The sequence below is a fragment of the Pseudochaenichthys georgianus genome, unplaced genomic scaffold (assembly GCF_902827115.2).
Source record: "Pseudochaenichthys georgianus unplaced genomic scaffold, fPseGeo1.2 scaffold_1591_arrow_ctg1, whole genome shotgun sequence".
Taxonomy (NCBI): Eukaryota; Metazoa; Chordata; class Actinopteri; order Perciformes; family Channichthyidae; genus Pseudochaenichthys; species Pseudochaenichthys georgianus.
In genome coordinates this window covers 1-12,338 of record NW_027262417.1, presented here as the reverse complement: position 1 = coordinate 12,338, position 12,338 = coordinate 1, and the positions used below count along the sequence as shown (strand labels likewise).

Genomic DNA, 12,338 nt, shown 5'->3' with positions numbered 1-12,338 from the left:
GACTTGGTTAGGTTTAGGGTTAGGAATGTGTTGGTTATGGTTAAGGTTAGGATAAGTCTCCAGGAAATGCATGTAAGTCAATGGTGTGTGTGTGTGTGTGTGTGTGTGTGTGTGTGTGTGTGTGTGTGTGTGTGTGTGTGTGTGTGTGTGTGTGTGTGTGTGTGTGTGTGTGTGTGTGTGTGTGTGTGTGTGTGTGTGTGTGTGTGTGTGTGTGTGTGTGTGTGTGTGTGTGTGTGTGTGTGTGTGTGTGTGTGTGTGTGTGTGTGTGTGTGTGTGTGTGTGTGTGTGTGTGTGTGTGTGTGTGTGTGTGTGTGTGTGTGTGTGTGTGTGTGTGTGAAAATGAGGGGCAGCTGTGGGGCCATATGTGAGTGATTTGGGTGCTCGGAGGGAAACTGAATTCTGATGACAGAATCACTGTTTGGCTTGCAACACTAGACACACACACACACACACACATACAGAGACACACACACAGGAAGCGTACATCAATCAATCACCTGGCTCTGTCTCTGTACATGTGGTGACCGTATGGTGTGTGCAACATATACACTTAGGCAGACGAACGAACGCACGCACACACACACACACACACACACACACACACACACACACACACACAGAGCAGAGCAGAGGATTTGGTCATGAAACTGTTCTGCTCTCTGACGTTAGCTGGACAAAAAGTAAAGACTCTAATATTAGCTCAGGTGTTTATTACATGTTATGGGAAACAGGTTTTATTATACACAAAATGAGAATGAAATAATGTTTTTTTCCTAGAATAAATAAACGCATCTGTGGGGTTCTTTTGTGTTCAATCCCGGAACAATCTAAAAGTTTAATTTTGTATCCTGATCCACACGGCATGAAGGATGTTATCGTGAACGTCTGTTTATGAGCTAAAATTATAGCAAGGAAACGGAAAATGTATTAAACCATTTTTCATTGCTGGTGGTATTTTGATGTTTAGTCTTATGCCGTGTAGTCCAGGTGTTTAATGAGTTCCTGATCCGTTGCTATTTTATGTCTTACCTCTAAAATATTCAATATAACATTTGCTGTTGCCTTTAAACATTAGGTGATTTCTCCTACACCACTATGTAATATTAGCATTTGTAGTTTAAAGTGTTTTTTTCCTTACCAGAACTATAAATGATATTCTTCATGTGTGTTGCTCTGGCCATAGGTATACAGTAGATGTATGTGTATTTCTGGATGTTGCCACACAAAATGTAAAGTGCAGGAATGCTTGCAGTACATTAGATTGCATAAATAAAGTGAATAGTGTTGTGCCCACTGGGCTCTCCGGCTTTGAGCTGGCAGCGCAAAACAGATGCTTGGTAGTGGCTCCATCTGTAGCTCTGAAACTACAGAAAGCCTGATTGAAGTGCAGCACTCTTTTGTGAAAAGTTGAAATATTTTTAACTTCTGGCACTGGGTGCTCTGAGCCCGAAAAAAAAAAATGCTAAACTCCCAGCACTGTCATGAACATAAAACAACAAGAAACCGCACTGAAAGGAGAAGGTCCCAGTGGCTGCAAAGTCCATGATGGAGTGAGAGTGAATTGGGATAACTATGTGAATCCAAGCGAGATATGTTAAGGTCGTAATATGGCAGATCCATAGAAGGTAGATTTTAGTAAGCCATACTCATAGGCACATAAACAGCTTTTACAAGCACAACCATACTGACATAATCAGAGAGGACATCACAAACTGAGAGAAAAATGCACATTATTTAAAGGTCTGTGAAGAAAAAGGAATTACATGCAGGCGTGTTGTAAATCTTATACATGCGTTGTATTGTGTTTCTGTTTCTGGTCTTATGTAAAGCGTCTTTGAGCAATAGGAAAAGCACTATAAAAATCCAATGTATTATTATTATTATTATTATTATTATTATTATTATTATTATTATGTAGATATTTAGTATTTAGGAAAACATTGAAAAATATCAAGAGGAGATGAGGAAGTAAAGATTGAATAAGCACCAATGCTGATCCAAAGTAAAGCAGAGAGAAAGACCTGGTTGGACGGACAGGCAAATAGAGAGAGAAACAGACATATTCATGGAGGAGAAAGATGAGGTATGCTGTCTTCTCAGGGTCATAAAGGTGGTGAATGGGGCCAGAGACTTAATGGGATGGAGAAACGTTGTGATTGGCTCATTACTGTGATGGAGCACGTTGCCACGACAATTGGCCTTTTAAACCCAACCCGCCCCCACCCTGTCTTGCACACTCTACTTTTTTATGCACCGCTGCTTCATAAACTGCAGAGGTGTGTGTGTGTGTGTGTGTGTGTGTGTGTGTGTGTGTGTGTGTGTGTGTGTGTGTGTGTGTGTGTGTGTGTGTGTGTGTGTGTGTGTGTGTGTGTGTGTGTGTGTGTGTGTGTGTGTGTGTGTGTGTGTGTGTGTGTGTGTGTGTGTGTGTGTGTGTGTGTGTGTGTGTGTGTGTGTGTGTGTGTGTGTGTGTGTGTGTGTGTGTGTGTGTGTGTGTGTGTGTGTGTGTGTGTGTGTGTGTGTGTGTGTGTGTGTGTGTGTGTGTGTGTGTGTGTGTGTGTACACACACTAAAACAGTAAAAGTCTAACACTTACCTGTAAAGTACCTCTGGCAGTTTAGATAAACACCTACACACTTTATGCTGCAAGTTGAAAACATATATTTTCTGTGGAGCAGTTCTTGAGTACCAACATTATATTCACAATATATTAAACTTGTTCTAAAAAGGAAAAATTATAGTACAACAACATTCTCAAAAGGTTTCACTATTTGGCAGGATAACCAAGATGTTCTCTCTCTGTCCTAATCTTATTTGAGCGGTGTGAAAAGATTTTTGAAACTAAAAACAGCATTTTCAGTTTTCCCCCTCTTTCTTTTCTTTCTGTGACTTTACATCTTTCTTACCGACAAAACGTTGCTTTATAAATCTAGTTATTTACTTCCCATTCTAATGTTTTCTGTTTTGTATCCTTCCGTAGCGACGCAGAGGCAGCGGGGTCTTCTGTGCAAACTGTCTGACTACCAAGACGTCATTGTGGAGGAAGAACTCCAATGGAGGCTACGTCTGCAACGCATGTGGTTTATACCAAAAACTTCATTCGGTATGTGATACAGTCATTTGCATGCAAACAGATGGTTAAATGGATTATACTAAACACACGTTAGACCTTTGAGATTGATTACAACATTTCCCAAATACATGAAGTTTCTGAATATTTGTAATTTTATTCAAATGTATTTCAAAACAATTGTGAGAGGGAAAGCACTTACACCTCAGTCAGCAAGTAAAGCTAAATATCAGGTGTATTATTATACAGAAATTAATTTACGGTAATGAACTCCTAACCCTGTAAAAGAAACCTTCATATACTCATAGAAGTTGTACTAGATCAAAAAACCAAGTACTTTTGACTATTTTATAGACTCTATGATATGTTTTAATACATCCACAGCGTAGGTTTCGACCCCTAATTACCTCCTGTCTTGTCCATTAGCACATTGCTCAAATTAAACTGTGCATACTGCAGTTATATTCCTGCATACAATTCCGCTGTGAAACGTAATATTGTGGAAATAGTATATTTGATTTGGTCTGAGCTGGGAGTTACACACCATTTCAGCAGGCACTGTGAGCCAGCTCCATGGAGTGAGAAATATGAGGGAATATATCAACTTACCATCGAAGCCCGAGGAAAGTCAATAGAAATTCTAAATGTAATTAGACTGCATGAATTACAGATGAGATAAAGACCCTGCCTGGAATTTAGTTGACTTGAGAATATTGAGCTTCTCACCTCTTATGTCTTCGAACAGTTAAAGCTAATTTCCCACTTAAATAAACCAACTTACTCTCAAAAACATTCATTGTGAAACAAGCCTTCAGAGCTTCAACATATATATATGCCAGATTCATGCTCACATATTGGCCTTTTAGGCTCAGCTTGTAACATTTCAAAGTGAACAAAAAGGTTTCAGTGTAATGAATCAGTGTCAGCATCAGTGGATCGACCGTGTTACAACCCCAAGCACTAAACTGAAATTATTGAATTGAGCTTTAAAGACCATTCAGAGGATGACAAGCCATCGCAGTTTACTCCTTCCTGCCCCTGCCGATGTCCCCGAGTCAACCTGTTCATCTCATATGCTGCTCCAATCACGTCCCGGCTCTCTCTACTCTTGACAATCTTCACGACAGCCGTATTTTATACCCTATAATAAAAGTTTTATATGCTCTACACACATTATGAGAGAGGATAGCAGCTAGTAAAACACTTCAGAGTGAGAGAGGGGAAACAAGAGTTATGCATAAGAAGGGAGAAAATGGTAGACATTTAGGGAGGGAGAGGAGAGAGAGGAGAGGAGAGGAGAGGAGAGGAAAGGAAAGGAAAGGAAAGGAAAGGAAAGGAGAGGAAAGGAAAGGAAAGAAGGAAGACAAACAAGGGGTAGGAAAAAGGAAGAAGACAAAGAGAGAAGAGAAGATGAAGGTAAAGTGTGAGGACAGGGATAATGAAAGAGGAGGGGATGTGTAAAGAGTGAGAGATGGAGAGGGATTAGGAGAAAACGCAGAAGAGCTTTTTAAGGAGAGACTGAACTATGTACATACCCATTGATTAGGCTGCTCTCTCTGCAAAATAGACAGAAGACATTTAATGAATGCACTCACAAAAAATGCGTTTAATTGGTTGGATCTCAGGAATCAATGATCCATTTCACTTTTACATATATAGTGTAAATAGATCCTGATTAGTTTCAGTATGTAGTATGGAATAAAGACACATCGTTTCCATCATAAGGGGTGTTATTTTTTGCTTATTGCCTTTTCTTTTTATAGCCATCCTCCTTCTGTGTTTACTCCCTCCCTCCTTTCTTTCCTCTTTCCTTCATGTCCCCTGCCTCTACCTCATCCTTCCTGTAAACCATATATCAGTTTTTCCCCCTTCTCATTAATCTCACCCCTTTCATTCCTCTCTCCCCTTCCTCTCCTGTCTTTTCTCTATAGCTAGAAACACACAACTTTAGGACCATAAAGGAAAATGTCAATTATTTGACTGACATACTGTAATTGTGTCAGTTTTCGAGAGAAACAAATAGTTTTTCAGATATTTACAAGCTGTCCAAAATGATGAATAGGACAGCTCTTTGAAAAACAACAAAGACGATTGCAAGCATGGCTTCGAGAGGAGGCCCCTATATAAAGTGTATACATTGAAACAGTGTTGTAAGTAAGGACTGTTGTGAGCATGAGTTGACCCTGTTGATGAATGTGTTGACATAATTTGTTACGAGGGCAGCAGGACATCTCTGGATTAAGCGCACATTCTTAGTCGTAGACATAGGTACATATTAAAGTCCTAACCCACGTACTTGCTTTTCATTCACGCTGGGATAAATCATACCTATTGCAGACATAGCAAGGTGTTCATGCTTTTTTCTTTAAATAGAAGCTCCAACCCACGTTCTTGCTTTTCTTCCACTTGAACACCGTCATCCATCTATGTTCCTTCTTGCTTGATGCTTCTATACGCAGCTGGTTTTTATTTCCCACAATGTAATGTACTAAGTCTTACATCAGTTAGACACACATTTAAGAGTTAAATATAGGCACATATAATAACAAGGGTCTTTGCTATTCCTAACATGTTAAGTGGAATAAATTCAACCTGCATTTCAGTCAACATTTCAATAAACTCAACTTAAAGATTTATTTATGCTTAAAAAAACCTCCTATCTTTGTGCCAGTTGAATTTGACTTTGTTTTGCATTAATGCTGTGATACGTTTACTATGTGTTATGTGTATAAGAGAGTAGGCATGAGTGTAGTCAATTCTCCAATAGGGAATTGATATCAAGTCATTACTTTTGAGTTGAAGTGTAGACACTTTAAAGACACTTTAAACTGGCCCATTTATTTTACTCCAATGAAAGAAAATCTTTCGCTAATTTGTCTGGAATTTGTTTTATTTGTTTTGGCATGTGTAAGGAATGAAACATCAAATACGTTTCATCGCCACTCATTTATCTTTAGAAGTACTACATTTGTCTTTAGAAGTAACACATGATTCAGATAGTGTGTTGAAGAAGCACCACACCAGATTTCATTCTTTGGAATTCAGACCTCTGTCAAGAGTAAGTTAGGGATCTGTCTGGGAAAGTTTAGTTTTAAGGGCAAACAATTTACATCAGATGTAAGTGCTCCCCCTTGTGGTAAGGGCAAAAAGCACAGTCCTCAGACTTGATGTACATGTCTTTTCTTTAGCATATCACAGTTAATTATACATAGGTCAAGTGTAAAGGAATTAAGAGTTTTCAAATGTTGATATACTATTGGTAAATTGGAGATTTGTGTTGAGTTGGCCTACTTTGCATTATTATTACAAACAGTAACTGCAGTTGTGCATCTTCGATCAGCCATAATGCAACTTTCTTAGCATTGATGTCTTTGTGTATTTAACCTTATTAATGTAATCACAGTCAAATGATGCTAGGCTTTATATGTTTGATGTAGCCGTAGATAATTTGTTGGAAAACATTCAAACAAGAATATAAATTGTCAATAGCTGATCGTTTTTTAACACTTGTCCTTTTTTCATGTTTTCCTTTTTTGTTTCCTTTATCTCCTAGACACCAAGACCTCTGAACATCATAAAGCAGAACAACGGTGAACAAATAATCCGCCGCCGTACAAGGAAACGCATCAACCCTGATTCCCTGTCATCTGAGACCACCGCCCCGAAACAACAGCGCATCACCAGCGAAGAGCGTGTCAATGGGGAGGAGTCAGACAAATGTTTTGCTTCAATCAAAAACCAGCAGCCTTCCCCTCGCTCACGCTCCCCCCGATCCACTCAAGCCTTCCTAGCCAATCAAACATTGGAGATCCACCGGCGCATGCCTCCTCTTCTCCTTCCGTCACACACCCCCTCCTCGTTGGTAGCTGAGGGTAATGGAGGCCTCACAGAGGGCGGGATAATATCCAAAGTAGAGGGAGGTAAAGGAGGAGGTGGATCAGAAAGAGGGAGTCCAATTGAAAAGTACATGCGTCCATCCAAACCGTCTAGTTATTCGCCCCCTGGTTCACCCATTGAAAAATACCAGTACCCTCTTTTCTCCTTACCCCTACCATTAACCCTCTCCCCTGATCTGACGCCTGAATCGGATTGGCTCAGGTTCTGGACCAAGTACAAGATGGCCGCCGCCTCTGGGGTCCCCGGTACCTTCAGTAATCTGAGCAGTCCTGGTAGCGTTGGGAACAACTCTCTTTACCTTGGTGCCATGGTGGCTCCGGTACAGCATCATCAGCAAAGCTACACGGTGCCTTACTGTGCCTCCCCCTACTCTCCTCTTCCCCCTCCTCCAGCTCCTCCTCACTATCCTCCTCCTCCTCTTCATTCTCAAACCTCCTCGCCATCGTTAGAAAATGACGCCCCCTTGGATCTGGCAATAAGACAAAGAGATACCAGTGCTGCGAATTCACACGTGTCAACAAACGGTGCGGAGAGGAGAAAGCAAGAGTCGCCGCTGGCTGAGAGGTCTAGAGAGAACTGGAAAGCAGAGAAAGAGGAGGAGGAGAGGATGGATGAAGGAGAGAACCAGAGGGAGGAGATAGAAAAGGATCATTTGACGAAAAGTCAGTCAAGTGCCCCATCGAATCGCGTAATGGTGGAAGCGTCCACGCAGGACGACCTGACCAATCGCTGCATCCACTGTGGGATCTACTTCCTCGACGAGGTCATGTATGCACTGCACATGAGTTGCCACGGCGACCAGGGACCATACCAATGCAGCTTTTGCCTTCACGTGTGTGTCGATCGCTATGATTTCACCACACACATACAGAGGGGCCTACACAGGTACACAGACAAAAAGAAGGGTCCCACGCAAGAGGACCACAATCAGAATGTCACGGTGACGCCGGAGCACGGGTGTCAAAATGTGACACCCGAGGAAAAAGATGAAACTGCTCACAGTGAGATCACAGACGAAAACAATGATGTCATAGGAGATGGTCACGACAACCAAGCAAAAGAAAAGACAGGCGCTGATGCCACTGACAATGAAACGGAAGCTGAAATGGAAGTAAGAGAAGAGGGTCATGACGTAACAAACCAGGAGTTGGGAGATGAAACGGTGTCGGATAGTAATGATGACACCACAAAACCCACAGAGGTCACGACTGTTGCCGAATCTAAAAACTTAGATGAGAACGCAGAGAGTAATTAATCTGATGCATTTGACTCAAACAAACCTTTAAAGAACGCTTTTTATTGAATGAATAAGCTGTCGGCCTCCACGTTCCTGGAGGCTCGCTCATGTCACAACGGGCCTATCCTGGGCACTAAATGGAACACATCCTTATGCTGGAAGCACTCGGCTGTCAAATGGTCAAAAATCACCGTAGGATCCCGCTGAACTGCTGCAGGGACAGTTTGGAGAAAAAGCCTGAATCCTGTGTTGAGTGACGGCCACTTGACAGCTCTGTGGCAAGTATTCAATGACAGAGTCCGGGCATGCAGCTGAAATCACCTTTTAATAAACAGCCACTTCATGTGCTTTCCAAATAAGAGGATTGGAAGCTGGACACAAAGTTAGACTGCTCTCATTTAGGATGAGTTTGAGGAGCTCAGCACTTGCACAGCCACCATACAGCAGAGCAAAAAATATGCTAGAAGCAAAACACTTTAACTTGGCTGATCTGTTATGCACCGGGTGGAACTGAACCAAACTGGTCCTAACTGGTCTGATGCATCATTCAGATCGTTTATCTCGGTACAACCAGATGTTATCTGGTCAGAAGAACTTTGGTCTGGTCCAAAGCATGTTTTTGACTGTCACACCGCTGTGCTAATGGATCCAAACCAAAACTTATTTTGACTCTTTGAAACTGGTGGAGTTAACCCAGTTGGTTCTGGGTTGCAGTTTGGTTACTTTGGTCAAGAAAAGGATCGGTTGGCTTTTCTAGCTCCTTTCCTTTTTGTTTCTGAAACTGGCAAAAAGAAAAAAACAACTGGCAAAATGGCCAGTGCTGCAAAGTGGCCCTAAATGGGAGACTTGTTGAAAATACTTTTTGAACTGCTTGAAACCAGTTTGAACTGGTAAGACCGGAGCAATTCCGGACCGAAGTGTTCTCTTGATCCATTTTGATCAAACCAAGTGACTTTATTTTCTACCTTCCTCCGTGCCATGATACTAGCTACGTGCCTGGCTGCCTGCCTAATAGAACAACCATCTATTAACCTGCTTAACATTTATATTAATAATGGTAATAATAATAATTATGATGTTATAGTACAAAACATGCAATTTGCTACACTTTCCTATATAAAATGTTATTTTGTAAAGGCAAATAATGCTTTTTTGCAGGAAATGGTACTGTAAGAATTAGTGTATTTGAGTCTTTTTTTTCTTTTTGAGTTATTTGTTGTTTATCTTCTTGGGGAGACTTGTTACGTGGATAACAGCTGTCTAACAGAAATGGTACAGCAAGAGAGGGGGTTGTGTGTATGTGTGCATTTGTGTAATTGTGTGTAAGGATCAAAGGATGCTTCCGTCCCCAAATGATGATGTAAACATAATGAAGGCTTGCGCTCGGTATTTCAGTCCTCAGGGGTCACACGTGTTGCACACCAACCCACCTGTCTCGTAGCATTTGACACATCATTTAACTTTAAAGGTCTAATGGTTTTGGCATGTTACATTACGTTGTCTTATATGTATTCTTATCATGTTCTTTGTGTGTTAATAGGTCAAAATAGTCTGACTATGTAACTGTTTTTCTGTTTGTCCATCATATGTTGTTAGGTATGGTTTTATAGAGAGACCTTAGGAGCTTAGGGAGATCAACCCTAAATGTTATCATAAGGATTAATTATATGGGTTAACTGTATAAACGTTAGCTCTGTATTGAGTTTACAGAGCGTATTGCCTACAGTGTTTTATTCAGCCTATCTCGTATTTCTGAGAGTATGGTAGGTTACCTCTATGTAGCATGTTAGCGTCTTATAAAATCTGCAAAATACGTTGCCTTTTCTATGGATGGGAACTGTTTCACCTTATACCTAAATGATACTGAAAGAAATCGCCATATTGCTTCAAACTCCAGCTTACTCCTCCAAATGTTCTGCCTTTCATTACCTACATTTTGATTCTAAATCAGTCTTATAAGTTTAAGGAAAGACCCGTCTAAAACCAAATGTTCATCATTAATTTAATACATTGAGAATATTGACTAGCAGTTCATTAAGATTCTATTCTTCAGAAGGGAGAAACACGGTGGCCATCTTTTTTTATAAGAACAGAATCACTTCCCCTGCCTTGCTGCCTTAGTTGCTAGAATAAAAAACAAAAGAAACACCAAGGGACTCCTTTGAAGGAAGTAATACAAGCCTAAAGACAATAAAAACAGGAGAGAATAAATAATGAGAATAAGATATTTTTCTATGCTTGTCCAAAAGACATGGATACAAAGATATTCTGACTAGTGCCTGGTAACAGTTTTTCTAATAAACCTCTGTCTGTTTGTAAGTCATGTTAGGCAGGAGTTGGGCAAACATACTTCTATATTTATTTCCCGTGCACCAAGTTAAAAGTCATCCATTATAATGCTTGTGTCTGATTGATGTTCCCTCTTTGCCTTTTCAGCCATTGAGAACTACCCACATGTGCTTTAACAGAATGAAATTGGTTGCTATGCTAACTCTTTATCACTAATTAACCCTCTTTGCATGCATTTACGACTTCGTAGAAAGATAAAGACATTTGCCTTGGTAACATTTTTACAGAGATGTAATGACACGCTGTGTTTGGTTTGTTTGGAGTTGGAAGCCAAATTGTGTAATATCACCGGAGTGCCCATATCATGGTTAAGAAAAAACGCATTATGAGGCGTTGTTATTCTACAGAGGAGATAATTATTTAGATTTCTTACATTTTAAGACGCCAATGCCTTCAGAAAACCTGGCAAAGAAGCCGGACTGACAGTAAAACAAAAATAAAATAAAAATACTTTTTCTGCTGCAAAGAAATCAGTGTAACTATTAAAGATGCTACACATCCTGGTGTAGGGATTTTCCTCAGAAGAGTTTGCACACCTTCCCTATGAATGGTTCCACTTTCTACATCACACTGATGGAAAGAAAAGCATAATATATTGTATTTTTGAAGCTTTGGGCATCTCTTCAGGGCATGCTAGCATCAAGAAACCTGTTTACATTTGCAAATGTAGCAAAACAAAAGCAATCAAGCAGTGTTTTTTTTTTTTTAAAGAATCAGAACAAAAGGAAGGATTGACAGATGCTAAGATGGATAAATGGGTGCCTTTGAAGTATATATGGATCAAATGACGCTTGTAGTGGTTGATAAATAGGTTAATGTATGCATTCATCCTCTCCTGTTTTCTATTGATCTCCCTCATCTGCATCCTTCTCATCTGTTGTTTTACCTCTGCAGCTCTGTCTTTCTTCTTATCCCTCCACTCTCCTGCATTACCTCTTTTATTAAGTGCTTATACGCTTGTTCTCAATTGGTAGAAAGGTCAAGGGAGGCACAATGGAAGTTAAATTAATGTGTTACGCCGTGTTGTGCCCAAAGAGCTGATATTAGCTCTGCTACCCCAAAACTGACAAGGTGTCTGCTCGTGTTGTTAAGGTTTCATTTCCCTACTACTTGAATGGTCCTGAAGGAAATTGTCACCAGCAGTAAATGATCAGATTCTTGCTAGAAGCACATTTTGGATTCTCTCGGATTTAGTTTCACATTTGATAAAAATAAATTGACACATTTTCATCTATGAAATTATTGAAACTCCTTTGGTTCTGATTTTCATGGGATTTCAAGGAAACAGATGTAATAAAAGCAATAGGATGAACTCATTCTTCATGTTTTAACACAGCAGTTTTCTAAGTAGGCTGGAGACAAATGAATGCCAAAATATTTCAATAGTTTATGAACTTTTGGAAAAAAAATAATTTCCCTGAACTGAGTGAGTTGGAAGTAAAAAGAAAGTAGCCTAGATAATAAACAATTCTTGCACAATTTCCATATTGTATGTGCTCTGCGAAACTGTTTCCTATCCAAATATGTTTTTATGTATTTGCCAGATTAACACGAATGTCTCATGAGTCTTGTAAGGATACTGTATATCTAAAACTTAAATAGATATTAATAGGAATCTTGGGAGAGCATTTCAGCTGTCATTTATGGTTTAAAATAGGCGAGACATTTGAGATGAATTGGACCTTCAGGTCACACATGGCATGTTTTAATTAAAAAATGAGTGTCTGTTTTAGGTTTGATGGCATTTTACATCAGCGTTTACATTGTTAAAAACAAGTGTTTTCATTTT

General features: G+C 39.9%; 1 protein-coding gene across 1 annotated transcript; it reads left to right on the top strand.

The window, feature by feature from the left end:
* Window positions 1–2,065: 2,065 nt before the first annotated feature.
* On the top strand, window positions 2,066–12,332 carry LOC117441242 (zinc finger transcription factor Trps1-like). Its single transcript, XM_034077439.1, has 3 exons — window positions 2,066–2,083; window positions 2,977–3,099; window positions 6,620–12,332. Exons 1-3 carry the CDS (start codon window positions 2,066–2,068, stop codon window positions 8,216–8,218), a joined length of 1,740 nt encoding a protein of 579 aa, XP_033933330.1. The 3' UTR covers window positions 8,219–12,332.
* Window positions 12,333–12,338: the final 6 nt, after the last annotated feature.

Bases quoted from the DNA above. Each gene is read 5' to 3' on its own strand.
- LOC117441242 (XM_034077439.1), top strand. The intron at 3,100-6,619 runs GTATGTGATACA...TTTATCTCCTAG, and splicing joins TATACCAAAAACTTCATTCG to ACACCAAGACCTCTGAACAT.